This window comes from Manacus candei, unplaced genomic scaffold (genome assembly GCF_025592945.1).
Source record: "Manacus candei isolate 608988 ecotype Guabito, Panama unplaced genomic scaffold, ASM2559294v1 h1tg000081l, whole genome shotgun sequence".
NCBI lineage: Eukaryota > Metazoa > Chordata > Aves > Passeriformes > Pipridae > Manacus > Manacus candei.
The window spans coordinates 3,633,944-3,661,248 of record NW_026138129.1 but is presented as its reverse complement, the minus strand read 5'-3'; the positions used below and the strand labels follow the sequence as shown (position 1 = coordinate 3,661,248).

Below are 27,305 nucleotides of genomic sequence, written 5' to 3'. Positions count from 1 at the left end.
TTAAAATATTTTGGAAAATATACCATGTGCTTCATCGGAAAGTTCTCTTAAACACACAGGTAAAAAAAACTGGGCACAGATGACACAAATTATCTCACCTTTCCCCTCCAGCCCCCAATTTTGCCATGGTATTCCCAGCTCACAAGTGTTTAGAGGAGACTTTTCAAAAAGCAAGAAATTGGACTAGGTCTCTACATTGTATACTTTGAGGACAATTCCTGTATTTTTGGGAGGTGGGAGAGTGTATTGTCCTGACTTTGGCTGGGATAGAGTTAATTCTTATAAGAATGGCACGATGCTGCGTTTTGACTTTCCTATGAGAATAATGTTGGTAATACACTGATATTTAGTTGTTGCTAAGTAGTGTTTACCCTAAGTCAAGGACTTTTCCATTTCCCATGGTCCACCAAAGAGTAGGTGCACAAAAAGCTCAGAGAGAGTGTGACCAGGACAGCTGACCTGAACTGGCCACAGGGATATTCCATACCACAGAACATCAGTATATGAACTGCTGGGAGCTGGCCTGGAGGACGGGCTGGGCATCAGTCAGTGGCGGTGAGCAGCCCTATTGTGCATCCCTTTGTTTCTCTTGGGCTTCATTCCTCTCTCTCCTTTTCATTACAATTATCATCGTCATTAGCCTTAACAGCATTACTATTGTATTTTACTTTGGTTTAATTATTGAACTGTTCTTTCCTCAACCCACAAGTTTTACTTTCTTTTTTCCCCACCCCCATCCCGCCTCGACTCCCCTCCCCATCCCCCCGGGCAAGGAAGGAGGGAATGAGCGGCTTCTTGGTACTTAGTTGCCTGATGGGGTTAAACCACCGGCAGGTTGCAACTCGTGTAAAGCTTCGTTTATAAATTTGCAACTAATTAGTATGTACGTTTTATAATCAATATTCACAAACATTTCCGTCTGCCACAGCGAAAATAAAATTATCATTCATCAGTCATATAACATTTATATTCATGAGCGTAAGTAAATATTTAGATTTCAGGGTGAGGGCTAGAGGCATCCACTCTGTAACTACATGGGCTGTCCCTCAGGTGCACTCAGCTCACTTTTCTGAAGCATACAAAAGCAAACACACACTGTAGTTCTGTTAACGCGTGTATTTTATATACTACAGCAATATACCATAGCAGCAGACAACACTGCAAAATTAAAAAACAGCGGAATACCTAACCCTCTGTGCTTTCCTTAAGCCAAGCCTTTAATTTAAAATATTCTCATCTACAAAAGGCAAAAATAGCCCAAATGACAAGAAAGTCCAGGAAGCAAAACTCCACAACTAGGAAGAGACTATTTGCATAAGTATTTATACATACTGAAAACTAACTGCTTTTAACTTTCTTTTTAGCTTTAACAAAGCTGATAGAAAAAGAACATTACCCACAAACTTATGGTTATGTGCTGCTAAGAAAAAAAGAACATCTAATTGAAAAACCCATAAGATTCTAGGTCACTTTCGAGATGTTCAATTTAAAAACAATACATATTTTTACAAAAAACCGCATGGTTTTCAACTTCATTGGGTCTTACATAGACAGCAATTATGACACCTACAGTGATGATGAAACAGTAAATCTGAGGACAGCAAGGAATTGTTAGATTACACATGCATCCACTACGTTTTATAGGTCTTACTTTAAATAATTCTTGATATTGAGAAAGTGAATACGAGATGAAATGTGTCATTTGTGAACTCCCCAGGTAGAGACTCATCTTACAAGGAACAGGAGAAAAGCCACTGCTGGAACAAGAGATTCCCGTGTTGCACTAGCACTGGATAGGCACAGGAACCACACCCAAGGACCACAGGGTCAAAGTGTCAACACTGTCCGGCCCAAGTTGCTTCTTTGTCATGACACCGCCAGCAACCACCACGCCCGACCAATAACACGTTTTTATAAATGCTGGCAAAGCAAAAAAGTTCGCAGATCACACAGAACCTCGCCCAAAGGTATTCACAGTCGATACACGGAGAAGGAATAAAAATGAACTTCAAAATGACCTCAGTGACAATGCCTTGGCCAGGCCCCCTCCCACAGGCGGGCACTGACCCCTCTCGCCCTCTGCCCCCCCTGTCCCCGCGCGGCCCCAAGGGGTGCACCACGCGCTGTGACCGGCGCGCGCAGCACCGAAGGCAGCGCCGGCTCGTCCAGGGGCGCGCGCCCGCCGCCATCCGAGGCGCTCCCGCCCCGCCGAAGCACCGGGGGAGGCGGGCGGGGAGGGAGGGGAATCGAAGGGAGGCGAGCCAGCCCCCGCTGCCCCCCGAGGCCGCAGAGAGAGCGGCAGCGAAGGCAGAGAAGGGGCGGGCAGGAAAGGGCGGGCCCGCATCCGGGCTCGCTCCCTGACGCGCTCACTCACCGATCATGGCGGCGAGGGTGGAGAAGGGGGGCCGCGTACACGCGCGCGCACGTGCCGGCCGCGCCCTCTCGCTCGAGCGCTTCCCCGGCAGCCGACCGGTGGAGTCGCGAGACTGCGGGCGGGGCGTGGCGGCGCGGAATGCGCACGCGCCTCCGTGAAGCGCGCGCGAGGCCCCCTGGGTAACGTAGTTCTTCGCCACTTCACACCGGCCCCTACTCTGCCCACGTCATCGCCTCTCCTTCCACGCCCCTCCAGCCCCCACCTTCGCTAATGACTTTCTCCCTGATTGCCGTCTGTCGCCTCGGTCTTCGGCGCACCGAGGGCGGGCACAGCCGGGCGGGGCCGCTGGGTCTCTCTCCGGCTCCCTTCGCGCTTCCCGGGCGGGTTGTTGACGCGTTGCCTGGCAACGGTCGCGTGTCCGGGGGACCGCCCGCGGCGGCCGGTGCCCAACGGACCCCGTGAGGGAGGGACCGCAGGGCCGCAGCCGGCGGGGGCACAGCGGCCGGCGGGGGGGGACAAGTCCCCGGGGGACAAGGACAGCAGGTGGTGATGAAGGGCTGGACACGGTGGAGTAGGGGGGGACGAGCTGGGATGATGCAGAAGGGGTCCTGGAGGGGGGAAGGAAGGCGCGAGAGGGGTGTGTGGGGGATATCGCTGATCCTGAAGAGAGCGGAGTTAGAGCTGCCGCCGCCTTCTCACTGGCTGGGCACGGGGCGCTGATGTTCGCTTGTTTGTTCCAGTCCGTATTTCTCCTCTGGTCCGTCGCGGGCGCCGGTGGGGAGATGGTAGTGGACAAGGCGGGCTCCGGCCCCTCGAAGCCCGCAGGTGACAGGTGCCCCCGGCAGCGGGAGAAGAAGAACAAGGAGCAGGCCTGCGACGGATTCACTATTAGAGCCATGATGAAAAACAGCGTGGTACGTTTGCTGCTAGCATAGAGGCGACATTAATTAGCTTACCTTAACGTGTCCAAAAAGCACAGCCAGTTAGAGCTGAGCAAAAAGCATGTCAGGAAGGTGTGCAAGTTATAGTAATACCTTGTCTGGGTTATGCTGGTTGCTGAAATTACGTTCAGAATTTACAGAAGTATTATCAGAAGATAACTGTGCCTGTGGTAATTGTGATGCTTCAACTACCAAGTGCATTGCTTTGGTGCCATCCTATTAAACTGCTAGCCATTGGGCTCGTGTGCGAGGCTCACTGCCTTGCGTTTATCAATATGCTGTGAAGTGCTACTGCAGTAATACTCGAAAGTGTTTCCATACACTGGTACAATGTGGTAAAAGTTTGATGTGAATGTTACATGGGATGGCAAAGATCTGGAAAATACACTAGTTTTTAAAATAGGCTTGAAAAATAATAAAAAACTTCCACACCGTGTAGGATAATACTAAACTGGAAACAAACATTAGTTCTCCAACTCATAGTTCAAAGACAAAGAGGAGTTGATCCAGTGTGCTTTATTTTAAGTTAACAGTCACAATTTCTAACAAATTTAGAGGTTTGCGAGTTAAAATATTAGTATAAAATTGTTTTATATTGTTCTATTTGTTTACCTTCAGAATTTAGGAATAAAAAACCTTCAACTAATACAGAATGCAGATGTTCAGCATGTAAGCAGATGAAGTAATATGCACATACATCTGTGCTTAAACTCTTGAATTGTCTTTTTCTTTATTTGGACACTGTTCAAGGTGTTAGCAAAGTCTTGAGTTCTCAAGAGGTTTTTTGGAATCGATATACTATTCCAACAGAAATTAAGAAATATATTATTTACTATTCCAACAGAAATTAAGAAATACATTATTTCCCTTTTGCTGAAGTGGTCTTCTTGGAGCAGTCTCTCTGGTCTTGTTATCTGTAAGAGCATTCTCTTAGAAACCCAAACAAGTCCATCTTTAAACAAATTTTAAGTAAAAATTGTGTATTTAAAGAACTTTCTCCCATTAGTAAGACTAAAATATGTTTCACCTTAGTTGGAAAAACACAAGGCGAACACAACAGCAAAACTCCTTTGTTTTAAAGATTGTTTGGTTTGTTTTTTATTCTAGGGATTAATGGAATAGACCATAATACTTCAGCAACTTTAAGGATTAATTTTTAAAAGATGTTTCCTCTTCTCTGAACAAAATTCAAGTAATAGATATTTGCACATATTTGTTTTCACCTTGATATGTAAAAGACACTTAATTTTGTCTAGAAGAATCAGCAGTTTCAATGGAGTTGGAGAAATATATATTTAATTTTTTAAAAGGATCTGTGGCTTGTGAACATAACTAGCTATGAGTTTAATCAGAATGTAGGTTTCCTTTTAAATATTTATAGAGTATTAACTTTTATGGCTGCATTTCTAACTTCCTAAACATGAGCAGAAGGTTAATTCACGGGTAAAGTGGCTGCCTTTGGAGCTACTTGTTGAATCACAGAAGTTACTTTCTTTGGCAAGGACCTCTGTAGATCATCTAACCCAACTTCCCATTCGAAGTGGGCCTGTCACTACCACTAGACCAGGTCAGTCATGGGTTTTCCTCACTAAGCTGTGAAACCTGCCAACTTCAGAGATTCCCTGACCTCTCTGGGCCATCTCTGCCTCGTCCACCTGCCCCCCACCTGCCCCCTTGGCCTTTTCAGAGGTCAAGTTTGCAGTGTTCTGACCTGCTGCACAGGCTCTGCTCATAACTGGGTAGGCAGCAGTGAAACTGTTAGCCCTCACACTACAAATCTCCCAGGACCGCTATGTTTTCCAAAGCTCCAAGTGAGGATAGGCAGCCACCGGAATCATTTCCAGTCAATGTGCAGAAAAAGTCAGTGTAGAGTAAGGAATATTTCTCTCGCTGCCACTCTGTCTGTGCAAAAGTCTGTGTTCCTCTTCTCTTTTCCAACAACTGGTTAAATGGAGCTTCAGATTTATTAAGTGCTCACATGTCAGAGGTTGACATCATTGATAAAGTTCTCATGGAAGGCTTAGGAGTTGACTGGAAGGTTGAAAGCACAGCAGGAAAATATAGTTAGGACATGGTGATTCTTTTCGTTAGCAGCATGACAAGGCATAGGGTTGTCAGCAAACGTGTTTGGCATCTCCAGGTCAAACAACAAGGTACTAATTAATAGCTTTGGTGCAAGCGTGCAGTTAGTCTTAAACTCTTAGTGTGGAGTCTTAACAGGTTACCATTATACATATATGAATGTAAATGTTCTAGTAAAGGTTCCAGAATTCTTTGATGTTGCTTTTGCAGTGTTTTATTAAGCTGTTTTTCATGAAAGTTCCTGCTTTTACAGCCAGTAGTAAGTGCAGAAATTAAGTACTTCCAATACTGAAGACTTGTCTCAGCTCTCACTAAATCTAAAATTTGCTTATTGAAATACAGTACTTAATAGATATTCACAAAAACTATTCCTGAAGAAAGTGTTTAAGTTATTCCAAAACTGTAAATTTATATAGTGGTTGAGGTTAAGAGCAAGATTCAATAAAAGTCCTCTACAGTAACAAGATTCAGTAAAGGTCTTCTACTAACAAGCTAGGTATTGTGACATTTACATTTTAATTGTTCTGTCCTCCAAGTAGAATCAAGAATGCCAAGTTATGTACTGATAACTCACAGGTACTGCATGTAGAATTAGGAATAAAATTAAAAATTAATATATAGACTGGCAAGTAGGAAGATGTCTGAACGTGAATGTGGGCAGCAGGGAGATATTTCTCTTCCCTTCTGATCCTCTCCAGATGATATTTTTCCTATTTTTTGCAACTGTACATAAGAGAATAAAGTGTTAGTGTCCCTATTTTCTGTAATGTACTAGTGATAAAAGCACTTTTCCAAGGATAGGATTCATTCTTTTACTCAAAGAAAACTGTAGAAAGGGAATTCCAGTCTATCTGCCACTTTTTAACAGATTCTTAACCAAGAATTGATAAGATTACTGAGGTGAAAAAATCTACACAGCGGGAAAAATCTGCATGTCTTTTCAAAGTGCTGTTACCATGCAGCAGAGAGTCAGGATTCATAGGGCTAGAAAGTGGCAAGGTAGGAAACTCACTAGGCAATATATTTTAGTGCATATGTAATTCCTGCAGGAGTTTTGAAAACTTTGTCCTTTGGAATTTTATGTCCATCATTGCTTGCTAGAATGGACGTGATGATATGGAGTGGAATTGGAACTTAAGTCACCCCTCCTGAGTTCTGAGCCCATAGCCCATAAAGCTATGAAAGATTGTTCTTTCTTTTTTTCTTTCTTTTTTTTCCTTTGTTTTCTGTTTTACCTGAACCTTGAATTCCTTACTGCAAAACAGCAGAACTTCAGTAGGAAAGGTGGAGTTTATCTTTCCTCTACAGGTCCTCTGTTAATAACACTTTTACCATGTAAGTTGAAGTATCCTTCTGTAGCATCTGAATTTGAACTCCTCTGGCCAGAGTACTGAGTTTGGATTTTCTACCCATCTTAGAGTATAAACCAGCAGATTTTATATGAAAAATATTACTATTACATTCATCTGTATTCCATTAAATCAGTCAGAAACTGCCACTAGGAATAGGCCACAGGGATAGAGTGAAATTGTCTACTAGATGGCCTTAGAAAGGAAGTAATGCTAAGAATTACTGTATTTCTGCAATGCTAAGAATTACTGTGTTTTTAAAACCAAAGCAGCTGTTCAACCTATGAGAGTCTTAGCTATGTGCCAGAGCCCAGCTTTCATCTCCTGAAAGAAGTATAACTGCTCATAAGCAGAAAAATGGTTATTTGGATTGCAGTTCTGGATTTTCATTCTTCTATTCCTCATTTAGGAGTCTATGGTCTGTATGTATTGAGATGAGTTCTTAGTCTTTGTTGTTTAAACTCTTTCAAGCCATGATCAGTAATGTGTGTTGTGAAGGGCTTTTTTACACTTTACCATTTGATAATAACTCATAGCAAGAGTTTAATTTTAACCATAGAGAAAATGTGATTTATTTACATTCTGAAACTTTTAATTTGACATTCTATTTATAGTCATCCACAGGTGTAACTGAAACTGCTTTATTTACCTTGTAGCAGTAAAAGTTTCTAATCTGATTTTGAGGCTGTAGGAAAGAATTGTTTATAAGAAAGAAGTATCTTTCAATTATAATAGCTAATTTATTGGAAAAGGCAGTGTGTTTTGGCATAAATAGATGTCAAGTTAAAGGAATGTTTTGATCAATGTTTATCAAGAAGTTAGCACCTCCATTTGGAGGAACTGCTCCAGTTTAACAATAGTAATTGCGTACAATCTACAAGTATACTTCAGTCAACAGTGAGACAATTTAAACTGTCACTGCTCTGGAAAGCAGTTCTATCTTCTTCCTCTTTCAGTCTGTTTGGTACTGCTGCCCCTTATTGTGTCCACATTTGTACAATGTTGGCTGCTCAGGGAACTGATCCTGCTGAAAAATACTCCAGCCTGTTGAAGCTAACAGCATTGAACTGCAGTCTTTGGGATTTAGGCAAGCAAAGCTTCTGCTTCCACGAACCTCATCTGTTTTGCCCTTCTCTCTCTCTCCTGACTGCATTCTTCCATCTCCCCTTTTCCACTGGCATTGTTTGTCCTTCAAATACAGAGAAGGTTGGCTCAGTTCTAACAGCTCTTAAATTAACATATGCAAGGAGAAGGGAAGCAGGAAGATGTCAATCCAAGTTGTGTGGGTGGGGAGTGTACCTTGGCAACATCGTGGTCTTAATTCATTTAAAACCAATTATGAAATTGAGTTCTAGCAGAGTAATTCCACAAGCATTTAAAGCAGCATAAAATTGTACCACAATTGAAAGGCGTGGTCTTTGTCCCTGGGCATTTATTCTTTGTACAGTATGAGGTTTTGCATGGCCTTGCAGTGGGGCCCTGGTTAAACCTGGATTAAAAACAGCTCAGCACCTTTTTTTTCCATCACAGTGCAGCCTTGACATACGATTTGGTAACAGTGTAAGCTCACAAAAGTTGTTGCTGCTACAGCCCTGCCTTCTTCTGCTTCATATTTGCACCTCCTCCTTGTGCCAATACGCAGTCATGCAACTGGATTGATGAGGCACTTGATTTGCATTAGGCTCAAACACAAAAAGCTTCAATGCAAGGAGGTTTTTATTTCCTCTCATAAAGTTATATTCTTTTCCAATTCCATGCTTGTGTTTACTGTCATGGCAGCTTTGAGAGTATAATGAAAAAGTGGAATATACAGCAAAACTACTAATGCTTAAGGCCATAATGCCTTCAAAAAGCTTCTATTTCATATTATGTTTTCCAGCTATAACTTACATAGCTTAATCATACTACTCTTGTTTTTTTAAATACTTTAAAATCATCCTTTATTTATTTTTCCAAATGTGTTAAAAGGTTGGTATTGCTCATAGCTGCAGTGCTAGGATGATATGATCTGCTCAATGTCCTAAGTATGAAGAAATCATGCTGTTTTATCTATGAAAATCTGTTACATATTTGAATCTTCAGTAAATCTTCTCTTATAATTCAGTCATATGACTTAAAATGGATAATAAGTAAATTATTGGCTAGATTCTGTTTCAGGTTTCTGATTGACAATTCTTGTCTTAAATCAGTTAATTTGATTCATGATATTTTATGCAGAAAAAGACCTTGGAAGGTTTTAAGTTTCATAATTAGGGAAGGTAAATGTAAATTGATTTTAAAACATTATGACCATGCTGTTTCAAGACTCCTAATCGCTTTTTTATGAACTAATAAGTAAAATATTCTATACAATAAAATAAAATATTCTATATAATAAAATAGTTGTCTAATTATTTCAATTCTTGCATTGGAATGAAACTATTTTAAACTTTGCGAACTGTTTACAGATTTCATACAGGTTAAAATCCTGCAGTGCTCTGAATATATGGATATCTTCATCTGGTGTTTTGCTGAATGAAGAGGGCCTTTTTTGGTTTTGAGATTTTTTTTTACTACAAATATAGGAATTCTGAACAAATTATTAGACAGTAGTTGATAACAATTATCTCTGAACAAGATTTTGAGCTGTCAACTTGCTGAGTAGGGAATGATCTAAAGTCAGCGTTTTCCACATGCAGCTATCCTCTACGTGGGCTGCATCTTAGTATTCTTCATATTAGTTGACTGAGAATGCTGCAGGATACCTGGAGTGAGTTCAGTGAAGAGCCATCAAGGCAGGATCTGGAGCACATGTTCCAGGAGGAGAGGCTGAGGGGAACTGTATTTCAGCATGGAGAAGAGAAAGCTGCCAGGATACCTCATGGTATTAGGTCCTAACAGACCTAGTGACCCAGTAGCTGTGAGAAAGCTGTCAGGAGGATAAAGCCAGTCTGTTCTCTCTAGTGATGGGAAGACAGGAGATGTGTGTTGAAACATGGTGTTTAGGATGGTGAAAAGCTTTTTCACGATGAAGATAGTTAAGCATTGCATCAAGTTTCCTTGATGTTGTGCAGTCTTCTTGGAGGTTTTCAAGACCCAAATGGAAAAAGGTCTGAGCAACTTGTTCTGAGATAATCTTGCCTGGAGAAGGAGGTTGAATTGGAGTCTTCCTCAGGTCATTTCCAACCTGAGTTTTCCCATGATTCTACTACTACTTCCATAATATGGTGGTTTGTGGTCACTCTATGGCTTTGCTACTACTAAGGTAAGACAAATTAGCGATGACTAATTTACTCTCTATTTGGGCAAAGAAAAAGGCATTTGAGGGTTTTTGCTTTAAGAGATTTGCTGGTTTTCTGAAGGTGTAAGGGGGTAATAAATACTGCAACTCCCTTCTGACCATCAGAAAAACTATATAACACCGTACAGTTCTGGTTATATTAGTGAACTACATCATAAATGTAAGGTTGACTTTATGAATACAATTGAGTAAGCCTGCATCAGGGCTTGGGTAGCAGCAACACATGCTTATTAGCTGGGATTAGCTGCAGCTAATTCTTGTTATATGGTCTGCTGCAAGTATGCAGCGAGTGCTGCTGCCAAATATGCAATGAATGCTTCAAGGAATTGAAGCAGCTGGCCGTGTCTGTAGCTGTCAACCTCGGGATGCTGTCCCTTGTCTCACAGTCTCTGCTGTAACTTAAACGACATTGGAAGCTTTCAGTGGATGAAAGAGATGAGATGTAGCACAGTGGCATTTGCACTAGAAAAAGCAGCGCAGAAACAGAAAAGGAACTGAATGTGACTCCTCAAAGTGGAGACCTGGCTGATGATTTTTCCTATGGCTGTGCTCCCCAGCCTTATGTACCAATGTGCTAAAGACAATTGTTGCCTTACTGCAGGCAGAGAGTGCTGAAGTCCATACCAAGGAAATAGAAGTTTTCCTTCTTTTCTTAACTGATATTTCCAGTTTAATATATACACTTAGTCTGTGTTTAACTGAAATTATCTGGTAAGGCTTTGAAGGGGTCAGAGAGATTTTGCTTCTTTCATGAAGTTTTCCTAACCACTTTAAATAACAATTATTGCAAAGCCAAAAAAGAACGTAGTGAACAATACTGTTGGTGCATTGATAAATTTCTAGATAATGTCGTAGAAAAACTGCTGTGATAGACTGAGTGGTTCTTCCTAGCAGTAGTTAATTCTTTTATATACTTGACACTCATATAAGAAGTTTGGCATAGCTTTTCATTTTCATAGCATAGTTAAATAATTTTTCTGGAAAATTTACTGCTCTCTGATAACTTTGTTTCTTAGATAAAATACATGTCAGATAAGATGAAGTTATAAAGTTTTGTATGAAGTCACAATGTGCTGGAGGCTGCCTAATGGAAGTCTTGTGTTAGTTACACTCTGATTCTGTGGGTACATTACAAATAAAATGCTTATTATATTTGCAAATTTTGGTCTCTGATGGATGTAAGTTGAGGAGATGCATATAAAGAAAGGAATTTCTCCTGAGAGCTATGTAGTTCTAGAGTTAGACTTCCAATGGAATTTCTGTTGGGCCTCTTACCTGAAAAAACATAGGATTCTGATGTGATAATAAAGCCTACCTTAATTGTAATGTGATGGTAAACATATAATTTAGCTTTTCACACATTTGTGATCGTATGTATACTTAGCAGTTTGAATGCTTGTGTTGGAAAGCAAGATTTTTCATTTTTAAAAATTGCTCTTCACCCATGTTTGTGTAAAGGGTGATGTCAAGATCTTGACAGCAAGAATGAATATTGATTTGTTTTCAGTTTGATAATAGAAGTATGTCATACCTTAATCAAGAGCTAATATCATTAGCCTGATTAGGATCCAGACTAGTTTTATTTGGTGATTTTTTGTATGATAAAATACTTTTAAACAAATGTGTACTGCAATAAGTACAACAGTTCTGCACGATGTACAGATGTATGTTGAAACATAAAATACACCATAGAAATGTCTGTGCAATGAAAACTCTTGAATGCCTCGAAGCAAGCATGACATACTGTCAAATTCCTGTGTAATCACCATTTGGTGGAAGAATATGTTTTTAAAGTTAGGTTTTGATGCCTATTTCATTGGTCAGAAGCATATTACTGAGGATTTTGTCTAGTTGGCAATACTTAGTATTCTGCACAAAACCAATGTAAAACTAAATCAAAGGGTGCAATATTTTCTTGCCTGTCTAATGTGCTTAAGACACCCATTGGTTTTGCCATTATCACATGAACATTTTTTAAAAATTTTGTCTCGCTCTGCATCTCATTATAATATGAAAGAAAAACTACTTCTGCATAGGTTGTTTGGACATACCCAGATGTTCTGAAAAATATCTGTAGGTATTAGGCCTTCTAAGTTTAGCAGGTCTTTCATTTTTTTTCAATAATTGTTCAGATAGAATTTCTTTCCTGTTATTTCCATGTAAGATTTGTCTTAATGACAGCTGTATTATTAAGCCCATGATTTAGGGAATGAAATATTATTTCCTGAATATTTTTTTTTTTTTAATTTAAGGGAAAGAGTGAGGAAAGCCCCATGCAATGAGAATTTCCTGCTAGGGAGTTAGTGTGCAAGGGCTTGTACAAGGAGCATCCCTGCTGAAGAGTTAGGGTGCAAGGCTCTGTGCAAGGCTGGGATTGTGCAAGGTCGTGCATATGAGGCTGGTGTGTGCCCTCATGCACACTCCCACTCCCATGTGCTCCACTCAGTGTGGCCACTGCAGACCCCTTTTTATAATAATATTTTAGAGGTGTTCTAAAAAATCCAAAAGCTATGAATTTAGTTTCCTTTCCTTATAAGTCTTGTTGCATAAAATTAGGGGACACACTCTATGATCCAAGTTTTCTGTTTCAAGGCTAATCATTATATACTTAATTAGAAAAGAGTGGTGGACTACATTTAAAACTTTAGAAGAAATAAGTTATGCCCTGGCTTTACTTACTGTCCTATTGCTGAAGTATTAATGTGACATTAGTGTTTTGTATTTTGTATCTTCTCAGCTAAAACTATTTAGAGAAAGGTGCATGCATACTTTTATTGATATTGGTAGCCAGAATTTGATAAAGCTTTTTCCCATAGAAGTTGAAAACATACATTCTTAATTCCAGAAGCAGATCTATTAATATCTCTTTTTCTTCCCTCTTATCTACTGCTCATGCTCACTTTTTCTCTGATGTTATTTACTTTTCCTCTAGGTGTGCTATTTTTTTTCATATCAGTGGATTTCTCTTTCAGTGATGTTCATCAGGTGGGTTTTTAGGGGGAGGGCAGTTCCACATGGCAAGAAACCTTTAAGAGAATGTACTTATAAAACTTACACCCAGACCTTGTTAGAATATCCTATATAATAATTTTTACTGTTAAAAAAGTCTCAAAGGAATGAGCTCATTATACTTTTAAATTGCAGCTTTGTAAGGTATGATTGGAAAATATTTTTCACAGGAAGTGGACATCTATTAGCTGATTTTTTTAATATTTTTTTATACTGTGTTTTACTAACTCATCTCATGCCCTTCTAATTTGTGTGTCCTTCATTTAATTCACTGGGTTTTAGATTAATAGGTAAAGGTCAGAGGAACAATTACTAGAAGTTGATTTAATCTCCTGTGTAATATAGTCCATCAAATTCAGAAAGTGATTTCTGCATGAAATGTATAACTTCTGCTTGAGCTAGAAGATATGTTTTTTTTAGCAAATAATAAAACCCAAAGGTAATGGTGGTGTCAGAGAGTCCATTTTGTGTCTAAATTATGGCAATGCTTAACTTAACCAATGCAATGCTATTAAAAATTTACAGTCCAGACATATATAAAATCATCACAAAATACTAAAATTTCAATATGTAAATATTTTAGAGTGAGACAACTGCTTACAGAGAGATACTGTCTCTAAAAATCCACAAAAGTAAAGTTTTAGTGTGCTTCAGCCTTCTACTTAAAATCTGTTTAAGTCATGATTATTTTATGAGATTCACTAGTATGCCTTTAGGCATATTTAAGATATATTAGAATATTATTATTCAGGACAACAATCAAGTTTTAATATTTTATTTGATAGCTTCTGAAGGCTTTTGGTCATCCAGTCGTTCATCCGCTATGAAGAATTCAGACAGTGCACTAAAATTGTATAACATCCATCACTTTAATTTAAAAAAGTAAAATAAGTTCCCTTGTATTGTAAGAAATCAGTGAGTTACGTGTTTAAGATTGAATGAGATTTTCCAAGACTCTTCTGTCTACTGTTATTTGATGAAGGAATCTTTATAACAGAAACATCAACTGTATGTTGCCCATTGACAACACTGTGCCTGTCAATAGTATACAACGTTCAGGCCTTTGGGTGTAAATTTTGTTCAGAGAATTACTGGGTTTTAACAGGCTTGCTTCTGTTTAGATTGTCATTTTTCATTTTTCCCTGTCACCAGATAGAAATGAAATATTTTTCAGCTTAAATGAGAAAAAAAATGATCCTTTAGTAGCAATAGAAAAATTTTGCGTCTGTTGTACAATGTCCCATTAGGCAGTAATAACAAATTTATATTGGATGGAAATATTAAAATACATTTGCAGAGGTAATCAATAAAGTGCCATTAACAAATTGGTTTGTCCGACAAATTTTTTTGTCCCCATTTGATATTCCTTAACTTGTTCTTTATGAGGTCATTGTTTGGTAGGAATTAGGTGATTATTTTACCATGTTCTATTGTATTTGTCATTTTGCTTCTGGCAAGTAGAACTCTATAAGCTCTTGTTCTTTTATAATTAAATTATAAATTAAATATTCTTCAGTTTTATTAGTTGTAAGTTAATACTCTTTTAACACTGATAACAAAAAAGCTTGCCTGATGGTGTGTTTAGCACCAATGTTTAGCCAACGACAGGGCTAAGCATTTCTGACCAAAATATTTGTTCTGATTACCAAAACAGTTCCTCTGCAAGCAGCTTTAGCTGAGATGTTCATATGACCTTTTCTGCTTGAAGTCACAGATTAGGGTTCATACTTTGGAGAGGCTAAATGCAAATCAGCTGACTCCTAACTGAAGGCTCTTCCCAGTAGACTAGAGGTAGGCTACCTTCTGTCAGAAGTTCTTCTCATGCCTAAACTGTGTTCTTAACTTGTGTGGTCTACTGGGCAAAGGTAGCTTTGCAGTTGGATTATCAGGATGTGCATCTGGGAAGTGAAAGTTGTAGACTTGAAATTTTGTGTACTGGAAAGAGAAATTTAGAAAATCATCACTTCTTGAGCTTGTGTTCTAATACAATATGCAAAAGATGGCAATATTATTTAAGGGGGCCTTCCTGAAAGCAGGTTTTAGTCTTCAGAAAATAATTTCCTGGTCTGCATTTTCAGCAGTCTGATATATAACTTTTGTAGTCTTGATTTAAGTGTCTGAACTCCGAAGAGGAATGGAAATATACATACATCCCTGTATTCAGTATTCTGTAGGTATTCAGCATGTCTTCATGAACTTAAACTTTTTGAATTGCTGAAGCGTCTCATTCTCTTCACCAGTGTTGAAGGAGCCTGGGTTTAAAGCCTAATTAAGGCTCTTTGAATTACCCTGATATTGGGGGCTGGCGTTGAATTGTCAGATTGTATTTTTCGTGCTGGGTTTGTACCATGGATAACTCAATGGGACAACCACCTTTCATTAGGCATCTAGAAAATGCTATAATGTAAATATTGTTTATTACCTAGCAGAAGATTAAAAAAAATTCTATTTTTTTTTAAATTGCTTATTAAATGAGGGGATTCTGTAATCCTCTGTAGTATCTAGTACTGTTTCCTTTAGCCTGTATTTTTAGGTTTCTTTTTCGGATCTATTTCCCTATTTTCTCAATCCCTGTCTAATTTACTGCTTTAGATGTGTATTTACTTTGGAGTCCCAGTCTCAGAGACAGAGTAGTTCACAAGGTAACCATTGAAGGAGCTATTATGGTGTCTTCCTTTCTTGCAAGCTACAAGCTGGCTGATTGAAATTATCATTTTGGATCATGTTTTTCCAAGGAAAGGAAATAAGATGTGTTTTTTAAGGGAGATCTTCATAAATATGGTGGTGGTTCTTGTGTTTTCAAAAGGACTCTCTAAAGCTGTATAAAATTTGCAGCCTAACCACTGGAAGATAATGCTATTATTACATGAAAAAACCCACAAAGTGAAAATGGAAAAAAACATTGCACTATGTTCCAAGTATCCAAACTAACAAAGACTGATACCCTGCAGGGGTTTTTTTTGTTTGTTTTCTGGTTGATTAGCATAAAAATTAAACTTTTCCCTGCTGCTATTTAATAAGATATTTGGTGTCTAGTAACATGAGAGACAAACCTCCGGATTGAAGCACCGGCTCTGTTCTCTGTTACTTCCATAAAACATGAAGGCAGCTGTTTATGCTTGAAATCTACCTTTTTCTCAAATTCAGTTGAAAATGACCAGCAGATGCACATTCTTTACAAATGAAGGCAGGCAAGTGTGCACACAGCATGGATGTATAAGCCTTGTTTCCTTACGGTGTTTCAGACAAGGGTACACACATGCATTCATCAGGCAATCAAGATCAAGTTCCTTTCAATCAGAAACCGTTGCTTGAAGATGAACCCTTAATAACTGAGTTACATGATTTTATTGTGAAAGGGAACAGTCTCAGAGCCTAGGCTTCAGTTTTGGAACTGCAAGGACATTAGCAGCTTCAGTAGTTTTTCCAGTCAAGTAACTGGTATCAACAAAGTTGATGGCAGAGTGCATCAACAGCACAACAGAGAATTTCCTGTAGAATCAGAAAACCTGAAGCAGATCCTTTTTGAACTTCATTAGAAAGTAGAAGTTATTTTCCTATACTGATAGAGGAGAAACCTCTGACTTCCCTTCTGGCTCCCATGTTTAGCCTGTAGGTGTTATTTCACATGACTGAAGGTTAAAGAATCTGTTACTAAGTTTCACAATTAACCAGTAAGTATATTGTTGTTTATTTGGTCCTATTGTTTAACCTCCTGATTTTAATGTTCTAGAAACATGAATTTAATGAAAAGGTATGACATTTAAGAAACAATTTCTCAAATTTTAATAAATTCTTTCTGTTATACAGTTTAAATACAGGAAGGTAGTAATCATGGTAGCACTTCTAGTTTGCAAAGACTGCAACTGCAAAGCCACCAGTAAGACTAAGCAGTGTAATGTATACTGAAGATTTTATTATATAAAAAAATGTGTCTAGTATTAATGAAAAACAGCCTTGCAACATTAAGCTCTTATAAATAAAATAGAATTAAGTGACAGATAAAAGACACAGAGGGAACAATTGCTTGGTATAAGCCAAATATCTGTGTTCATGTGTGAGAAAAAAGACAAAAGTAATTTTATCAGTGTTCATTACTATAAAATACAGGCTTGTAATTTCTGTTTAATAGGAGTAAACATGTGAGATTAAAGTGGATTTGCTAGTTATGTAAGTAAAGGGCAATTTATAACATGGGAATACCACTTAATTTCCCGGCTCTTAATTACAGTATTGTGTCTTGGGAGGGGTAATAAAAGGAATTCTTCCAGGGATAGGCATTTTATGGAAAATTACTGTTAGAAAACTTACTTTGTTTTAGAAATAAAATGTCATGAATTATAGAGGTTAGATGCTGTCATGGGATAGTAAACTCCTAACACATTGATATAAATCCATTTTGTGTTTTTTAAAAAAAACATTTATTTAGTGATCTGTGAGTTCAGTTTATAGTCTGGTACTTAAGTACTGGACCCTTAATTTATTTTCTCAGAGTATAGAAGTATTTTTATTTAGTGTTGTAAATAGATTCACAACCTACATTAAAATGTTGCTTTTTAATTACTAGATATATTTTCTGTGAACTACCAAAAATTGAAAAGAAACCAAAAGCTGAGGACTTGTACTGTGAAGAGTATAGAGTATGGAACAAGTATTGATAAGCCTTTTTTTTTATTATGAGCCCTGTATTCATACTGTTTCATTTTTTCAAGACTTGAGCAGGTGATGATTTGATATTTTCAGAATTTGTACACAAAAACCTTAATGGAATGTAAAAAAGATAAAATCTTCCCATTTTCACTTAAGCGAGGGGGTTTTTTTAAGATATAATTAATCTTGCTAAGCAGAACTTCTCCTTATGTGCTTATCCTTTAAACTCCAAATTTTTGAAGTATGATATAAAAAGCTTGAGAATGATAAACCTAAGTGATTTTTTTAAGTCATTCATGTCATCCTCAGCTACAATGTTTGCAATATTACAGATGGAAAGTGACCCCATGGATAATAACATCAATGTACAACTGAAAAACAGGAAGGCAAAGATGGTGGTGGTGTGTACGTATGGACAGTGGATAGCACTGTTTGTGGATTGATGCTCAGTAAAGAATCAGGACGGCCTAAGTAAATTAGTTTCAGCCAGCTCTTCAGACTTGCATATGGCATTCAGAGTGTACTGATCTTCCTGATAAACCATCTCCTTTCTAGCACAGCCACAAGATATACACATACCTCATCAAATCTCTCAGCAGTTTTGGTCTTCAGTATCTCTCTTTTCTCTTTTACACAGTACTACACCTTTATTTCTTTCATTCCAGGCAATTTTTTAACAATACGTCCTTTTTTGGTTTCTTTTTTTCACAAGAACCTTAGGTCTTTAGTCCATCTGTGTTTGCAGGAATGAAACAAAATAAGGAATCTGCTAGCTTCTATTGCTACTGACAAAGTGTGTTGTCTCAAGATCTCAAAGTTTTGTGTTAAACATATCAAGAGGTAGAACCAGTCCTTGTAGCATCACACGAGTAAAGGCTTCCAGTTCTGAAAAGAAACCACCCATCAGAATTGTCTTGAAGCTGACTGATAGGAGTTGACCTATCCAGTTCAGGGTGACTGAGTCATTTCTGCCAGTCTCCCAGGCAAGTCAGCAGCACATGGTGATCTTCAGTGTCAAACACTGCTGATAGGTTTAATGAAGTAAGCATGGATATCTTCCTTTGAGCTGTGCCAGAGACAAAACAGTTTGCAAGCAAGACTAATGCACTCTGAAAGCTGTTACCAAGTTTGAAAGCCTGACTGCCCCGATTTAGCTTCTTGGCAGAGAAGTCAAATTCTGTAGGAGAGTAGGTTGTTTGGATGGGTTTTTTAATTACTTGTCTGATCATTTTTTCCAAGAAAAAAGCTGTAGTAGCTGGACAGAATATTCAAGCTAAAAGGAGTTTTTCAGCTTGGGCTTTTACACTTTGTTTTTCATGTTGGTTTAAAAGCTGTGATTTATATTCAAGTTACATTCAGATTGCATTGGGGTGCTTAGGACTTTGCCCAGCTGGGTTTTGAGTGTCTTCAAGGACAATTAAAATGGACATTCTACATCACCTTTGAATAACCTGTACCAATGATGCCCTTCATTGTGAAAAAGGTTTTTCTACTGTCAAGTCAGAATTTCTTTTATTATAGTTTGTGACTGTTGCCTTTTGGTTTTTTGTTGTGCATCACTGCAATGAGCTTTGCTCTCATGATGGTAACTAAAAGCAGCAATGAGATTCCTGTTAAGCTTCCTCTTCTTAAGGCTGAACAAACTCTTTCTCTCACCATCTCCTCATATGTCGTGTACTTCAGCCCTCCCTTCTTATTTATGGCCCTCCACCAGCCTTGCTCCAATATATCAATGTCTTTCTTGTACTGGGGAGTCTGAACCGGGACCTTATGCTCTAAATACAGCCTCCCAAACATCAAATAAAGGGGAATGTTGAATTCCCCCAACATTCTTGATGTAGCCCAGAATGCAGCTACCTCATCTTTGCCACAAGGGTACAGAGATGTTCCACTAGTTCTCGGATATCCCCAAGACTTTTCCTGCAAAGCCATCTTCTAGCCAGTCAGCGCCTTGCCTGAACTGTTCCACTGCAGAACTTAGAATTTACTGTTTACTATTGCTCAACTTTGTGAAATTCCTGTCAACTCATTTTGCCAGCCTGTCAAGGTATTTCTGAATGCCTTCCTCCAAATTTGATACCATTCACTAAGTCTCTCAGGGTACATTCAGTCCCATAGTCCAACTTGTTAATGAGATGTTAAATAGCTCTGCATTGAGCCCAGTAACTCCCTACCAGTTGGTCAACTAGCTGCTATGCCTTGAACCCAACAGCCCACCATTTTCCACCATCATTGTGGTCAGTTCCTCATGGAACTCACTTAAGTGCATTGGATGTAGACCGCTGAATGGCATTAGATGCCACACTTCACATTTATGAATGTCTCCCTCTCATTAAGATCGTGGGTCAATGCATGAATTCATTTCTACCTCAGCTCCCTGATCCTTAAGAATGACAATTGAGTGGCATAACTATTCTATATGCTATAATTTTAAAATTTAATTATCCACTATTTCTTGAAGGGATTAATTGCATATCTTATCCCAGTGTGATGAATACAAGCATTGTAAATCAGATTTTTTTATATCATTATTATTGCCCTTTAATCAGTATATCTTATATCTATCATTCTCCTTGATAGTGTGCAGGCCTTGCTATATTTTCTGTATAAAAAATTAAATTAAAAAAATATATAATGACGTTTTCATGATGCAAGAAGGAACGGCAATGTAGTTAGTGTTAACAAGGCCACAGAAATTTTACTATTCATTTCTAGATTGTGTAGATTTCTGATTATGTAATACAAGTAAAATTTCAGCATACTAATGGCACTAATAAATATTACAATGCAGTGTTTTGCATGCCTCCTGAGTTTAGTACCATTTCAATACTAGCTATTTTTCACTTAGGACCCCAGGATCTTAGCTGGAAAAAGTTTGTTCAATGACTGGGTTTTCTGTGAGGAAAAAGACATATGGCTAGATTCTATTTAGATATATTGTTGTAATTATATTTGATGGTGATGAGAATAAATGTGGGCTGAATATGCAGTTGTATTGGTAAGTTAGAGCAAAGCTAGATGAAAAAATTAACCAACATCACTGGGAGATTCAGTTTTTAGACATCAAGTAAACCAGATCTACTTTATTAAACTCCATGGAAGGAAGATAACTCTAGGAAGTTAATTCTTCTTAATGAAAGCAAGGTTTTATGTATGTAACTGTTGAAGCTTCATGTACTATTGTATATCTTGGCTTCTGTTTATTTTATTTGTTTGGAAGTTGGCCTTTTTGGTTTTGTTGTCTTTTTGAACATGATTTCATTAGCATTTTATAAAATTTTTCAGGGATAGGAACATAAGTAGAGAAAACATGTATAAAAGGTTGGTAACCAGTATTTATTCTGTAGCTAGCCTAAGTGAAGACTTATTTACTCATTCTTTACTTTTTTCTGTCATAACAGTCTGACAGTTTCTTATAGTCTTGTTCTAATAGTCTCTTTTGATGAGGTCTAAAGGGTAACAGTCTTCTGCATAGCACTTAGCTACTTCATAATCATATTAGCCCATTTTCATTAACATTTCTGCCATTATAGTAAGATGATGATGATGGTGTATAGTTGTCAAAACTAACCTCTCTACCTTCTGTAGCTTAGTCTGCAGACAGTCAGACATTTGGCTTGCTTTTTGACCAAAAGGACTGCAGTTACTAGTGATCAGGGGTATAATTGAGCAACAAATTACAGTGAATGTGAATTAAACAAAGCATCCCTAGAGCTACATGGCAGAAGTCAAGTGTTACTAATTCTCTGAGTTATTACCTCATAATGACTAGCATCCTGAAGATGTTTTTCTCTTATTAAATTCTTGCAGAGTGAGTGTGTTCTATGAAATACTGAATAACATTTTTCATACTGACTACTTTAGCTCTGGTAATCAGATCACATTGCACAACACAGATGTGTATGTGGTTGAATCAGGCAGACTTTAGAGGAAACTCGTATTTTAATTTTATCTGAAATAATTGAAGAAAAATGAAATCATCAAGAAACTTGTCTGCATGTGTTTAATGGATCGCATCTTACAGACTTCTAGAGTCGGTTGGTTGTTATAAAGTTATTCAGTAAGGGGAAAAGCCAATGGTGAATTTTCAGTTCTGCCATTTCTCCAAAACACTACTTTTTATTAAAAGATATATTGGTATGCTCAAATTTGTAATGCAGTTTGAAACTTATCTTCCAGGCAGTAAAATATTAATGATTAAAAACTGTAATTAGCAGTTTCAATGCTAAAATATCATTGCATTTAACTAGGTATATAGCTAGAGATCCATTGCACTGTTCCATAGGTTAATTTATAAGAATTACCTCTAAAAACCTGAAAATATTTAAAGAAAATCAAAGGTCTTCAACCATTGTAAATTGACTGAACTTAAGTATTTTACTTGTGCTTGAAATTCATTTTACTTTACCAACATATTTATCCAGGCAGCTGGAAAGAATCCCATTTGGGGTAAATATGGAAGTTATTTTTGCTACCTTGTTCAGTTTTTAGCTTGTCTATTAATAATAATTCCATATGGTCACTTGTAATGATGGCTTGTGTAGTAGCTCAGAACTAAATAGAGCCACCAACCTAACTCAGCAAAGAATAATTAGTAATTACAAATACATTACAGATAAACAACTTTCTCTCACTGTTGTGAATAAGGTAAAATGAAAAAAAAAATATTCTGTTACAAAATGCTAGGATGTCAGAACTTCTCTCTGTATTTTCTCCAAATGTTGCAAAGGATTGAGGCCTTTTCTGCAAATCATAAAAACCCTATTTTGTTTTAAGATTTTTTTTTAAACTAGCATGTTAAATAAAAATGTATCCTCTTCATCTGACTGTACATTTTTATTTATACTCAGTGTAGCCTATGGATAAGTAAAATATTTACTATAATAGTCTTTCAGTAACATTTGCTTGATCACTGACTGTGCTTTTACAGGATTTAAGTGGTGAGTATAGAGTTCCATCAACATTTGCACTTGTAAGGCTTTTACACAAGTATTTTATGAAAAAAGAAAGTAAGAAAGTTCATAGAGCCTGATATTTCCCTGTACTTTTTTAATTCATTAATAAGTTCTTTATTTAATTAAAATAAATTCATTAACTTAATTGTATTATTTTGCACAAAACTATCTACATTTCTCAGAATGCTTTTATACTTAGAGATATTTTAGTAGATTTTTTTTGTACTGAGCTATAGATGCCATAGAATCATTAAGGTTGGAAAAGACCTCCAAGATTATTGAGTCCAACCTTTGACTATCACCACCATGTCACCTCAACCATAGCACTAAGTGCCACATCCAGTCGGTTCTTGAACACTTCCAGGGTGACTCCACCACCTCTCTGAGCAGCCCATTCCAATGCCTGACCGCCCTTGCAGTGAAGAAATTCTTCCTGATGTCCAACCTGAACCTCCCCTGGCACAGCTTGAGGCCATGTCCTCTCATCCTGTGATCAGTTGCCTGAGAGAAGAGGCCAACACCTCTCTTCTGGCTCCAGCCTCCTTTTAGGTAACTGCAGAGAGCGATAAGGTCTCCCCTGAGCCTCCTTCTCTCCAGGCTAAACAATCCCAGTTCCCTCAGCTGCTCCTTATAGGACTTACTCTATAGACCCTTCACCACCTCCATTGCCCTTCTCTGGACTCACTCCAGCACCTCAGTGTCCTTTTTGAAGTGGGGACCCAAAGCTGGACACAGTACTCAAGGTGTGGCCCTACCAGTGCTGCGTACAGAAGGACAATCACTTCTCTGGTCCTGCTGGCCACTCTATTTTTGATACAGGCAAGGATGTCCTTGGCCGCCTTGGCCACCTGGGCACACTGATGGCTCATGTTCAGCCTGCTGTCAACCAGCACCCCCAGATCCTTTTCCCCCAGGCAGCTTTCCAGCCACTCTTCCCTCAGACTGTAGCACTGCATAAGGTTGTTGTGACCCAAAGTCTGGACCTGGAACTTCTCCTTATTGAACCTCATGCAACTGCCCTTGGCTCATCGATCCAGTTTGTCCAGACTCTTCTGCAGAGTATTCCTATATTCCAGCAGATTGACACGGTTGCCCAACTTTGTGTCATCCACCAGCTTACTGAGGGTGTACTCTAGCACCTCGTCCAGATCATCAGTAAAGATATAAAACAGAACTGGGCCCAATATTGAGCTTTGCGGGACATTAGTGTCCAGCTGCCAGCTGGATTTCACTCCATTCACCACCACTCTCTGGGCCAGGCCATCCAGCCAGTTTCTAACCCAGCAAAGAGTGCCCCTGTCCAAGCCGTGGACTGCTAGCTTCTCCAGGAGAATGCCATGGGAGACAGAACTGAAGTCCAGATGGATTACATCAACAGCCTCATCCACTAGATGGGTCACCTAGTCATAAAAGGAGATCAGGTTGGTTAGGCAGGACTTGCCTTTCCTAAATCCATGCTGGCTGGGCTTGATCCCTTGATTGTTCTGTATGTGCCCTGTCATCATACCGAGGTCAGTCTGATAGGCCTGTAGTTTCCTGGATCCTTCTTCCAACCCTTCTTGTAGATGGGTCACATTGGCGAACCTCCAGTCATCTGGGACCTTCCCAGTTAGCCAGGACTGGTGATAAATGATGGAGAGGGCTTGGTGAGCTCTTCTGCCAGATCCCTTAGTGCTCTTGGGTGAATCCCACCTAGCCCCATGGACTTGTAGATATGTAGACTTCTAAGACCATGCACATTTTTATTTTCCTTGCAGAAGCCAGATGAGCTATATACAAGCTGTCCTAGTTAGAGCAGCCAGGACCAGTTCATCACTGTGTGGGTGTGACCCAAACTGTGTATTCTATACCCTCTATGTCATTTCCTAGGAACCTTTAACAACAGACAATTTGCAGCAGCTGCCCAGAGCACACCTGACCCCTCAGGCTGTAGTTATGGGTGATGTTAACTCCCCTCCAGGGAGTCATTAGCAGCTCCACACCCAGCCTGAGGGGTCATGTCTGCTAACAGGCCACCAAGGATTCCAAAAATATCTCAGGACTCACAGTCACCCACTGTGGAACTCCCTGCCCTGGGGGAGGTACTGGGCATTCCCACTCAAACCTGAGTGTATATAGTCTTGGGGTCTTGGGACTTCTGGTAACACTCGTCAGATCCAGAGGAGGACCAGAACCTCAACCGGGCTGCAACCGCCACTCTTGACCAGACTGCGATCACCACTCTTGCCAACAAGTTTTCCCCCTCTTTTTACTTTGGACTCAGGGGGACCACATGGGGCTCAGCACAGGGGCCAATGAGCACCATTCTGTTCGTGCCCCAGAGTGCTGAGTTATACATCTGGGTTTTGTGGGTTAAAACCAATTGCTTGTCCATATAATTGTATTATTGTATTATTTTTTATTAAATTGTAACTCTGACTTGTGGTCTCTTTTGAGTTGAGTTCATTTCTCCTACCGGTTTACCTTTAAACCAGCATACAAGCATAGCTGTCCATTTGAACCCAGATCATCAAAGATCTTGGTATAAATTAAAAATTGTTTAGGATATTTAGGATTTGTCTGTAAACCTGGTATTTGTCTGGTTTCAGCATGAGCAGAAATATAAAACTTTGTGCTGATGTGGCATTAAGCTCAGTACAGGGAAGCTAGTGAGGTTAGTATCGGGGAATCTGGATGGACACTTCCTGCAAGAAACTACAGAGCTACTGATGGTTCAATGTAAGTGTCAGGTTAGGGAAAGCTGGTACAGAGTGTGCTTATGTGTGCTGTGATAACCCTTCTGCTCACAGTGTAGGATAGTCACAACACAGGTCTAGCAGATTTTTAAGGTGCTTAGTTGTGTTTAATATTACGTATCTATATTACTGAATTGTAAATACTTGTACTTATATAGATATTTGATACAGATACCTGTACAAATATGAATAACTTTGTGTTCTTGTATTTTCACAAAGAGATAGGTATATTCACAGTTAAGTTACTCTGATACATTTCTCATATTCTGTTTTCATACCATTTGGATATATCATAATTAAAAAAAAGATCTAAGATACTTTCATATCGATGCATAAGAAAATGTGTATGCAACATTAAAGCCAATTTATCATTACTTGTTACCATGCGAACATAATTAATGATGTTAAATGGAATCACAGAGATCATTAGTAAGTATTTTTAAAGAACTTAACCTTTTATCATAGAATTTGTATGAGAAAATTTAGCCCAAAGTTTGCTTTTTCCCAGTTAGCAGTTTTTGATAGTCAGAGTTCATAATGGCTGTATTTCTTGTGCTCCCTCCCCTTACAGTCTTCGTAGCATACCTTGGTAGCTAAGAGAGGTGTTGCTAGCAACCCTAGTACTTAGATGCATAACCTTTTTCATTTTAAAAGATTCTTACATTATTTTCTCTGAGAAGTTGTCACACTTACAATGTTTGCAGCAGTTCTTTAATTTGGTGTAAATAAGACCTTCAGGCTATAGTGTGTGTTTTGTAACATGAAATTCCTTTTAGCTTTTGCTGATATATAAACTTGAATGTTGAGATTTCCTTTCTTACTTGCAGAAGAACTGTGACCAATTAACAGAGTAATACTACATCAAAATTTTGAGTCAGACAGGCCCTTCAGCCAAAGTAAATGCATGAGAGCTCTCTGAGCTGCTGTGTATTGGAAGCAGTGGTACTGGATCTGAAAAAAAAAAAGTTGTCCCAGCATCAGAATTCAGCTTTATTCTACGCCTGACAAAACTGTCTGCAGGAGACATAGAGCTTGGTTCCCATTCCCCGTGTATGTTTCCCCACGTCCACAGCATTTAGTTCTGGCATACAGTTGCCCTTACTTATTTCTTCCTTCTCTGCCTGTGACAGAGGTGGACATGAAGGTATCTTCATATCCAAGAAAAACAATGAGAGGTGGAGGAAAAGAAGGGACTGGAGTGAGTTGTTCAAATTCATTGTGGTGATGACTTACCCTTATATTTGCATCCTTTACTGTGTGTAGGTTATAATAGTTATCAGGTTTGCACATTCATTCCAGCAAGGCTTCCAGACTTCTTCATAGCGTACAAATTCTTTCATTTTTTCCTAATTCTCTTTGTGATTCGTGCTATTTACACTGCAAATTCTCTTGGCTAATCCTGTTCACAGATCATGTTCTATTTTTGTTCAGTACATCTAAAGAGGCAAACTGAGAAGAGAAAAATTTCTGTGAGTTACCTGTCCTTTCTTATGACACAAGCCCTTCTGACACTTTTTAATATTGTAGCATTTTCCTTCTACCTGTTCCATTTGCTGGATGTTTGACTTCCATCTTACACTTTGTGTGTCTGCAAAGGGACTACCTTCAGCACATATTTAAAGAACATAACACACTTCCTCGCTTATGCTCTCTAAAATGCTTCCAAATTATTTTTTTGGTTGTTCTACCCTTTTTTCCACAAAAATGTTTTCTGTGTTTTTAAACCTAGTTTCTAAAGGGGGAGAGATAAAGCTGAAGAAACTGTAAACATGGCAAGGTCATAAGAAATGTTAAAGGAGCTGATATTATTGTGATGTTGGCTACTCTGGAGGAGAATACAAAAAGTAGGAAACCAGTTAGGAATTCTTCTTGTTCTTAAAACAATTTATTCTATATTGCCACTGTAAAAGTGTTTGAACTTGCCCTTAGA

At 38.6% G+C, this 27,305-nt stretch overlaps 2 protein-coding genes across 7 annotated transcripts in view; one reads left to right on the top strand and one right to left on the bottom strand.

Moving 5' to 3' along the window:
• PRKN (parkin RBR E3 ubiquitin protein ligase) overlaps nucleotides 1–2,600 on the bottom strand; it is a 706,049-nt gene extending 703,449 nt beyond the window's left edge. The window contains exon 1 of the mRNA XM_051811267.1: nucleotides 2,375–2,600. Within this exon, the coding sequence (XP_051667227.1) occupies nucleotides 2,375–2,381 (7 nt within the window). The 5' untranslated portion in view covers nucleotides 2,382–2,600. The remainder of the gene's footprint in view (nucleotides 1–2,374) is intronic.
• Nucleotides 2,601–2,779: 179 nt separating this feature from the next.
• The window catches only part of PACRG (parkin coregulated), a 225,766-nt gene continuing 201,240 nt past the window's right edge, over nucleotides 2,780–27,305 (top strand). For 5 of the 6 annotated variants that reach the window (XM_051811281.1, XM_051811280.1, XM_051811282.1 and 2 more), the window contains exons 1-2: nucleotides 2,780–2,917; nucleotides 3,115–3,288. In XM_051811281.1, coding sequence (XP_051667241.1) covers nucleotides 3,157–3,288 — 132 coding nt within the window. In that variant the 5' untranslated portion in view covers nucleotides 2,780–2,917; nucleotides 3,115–3,156. The remainder of the gene's footprint in view (nucleotides 2,918–3,114; nucleotides 3,289–27,305) is intronic. The other variant, XR_007908291.1, reaches the window with a different exon arrangement.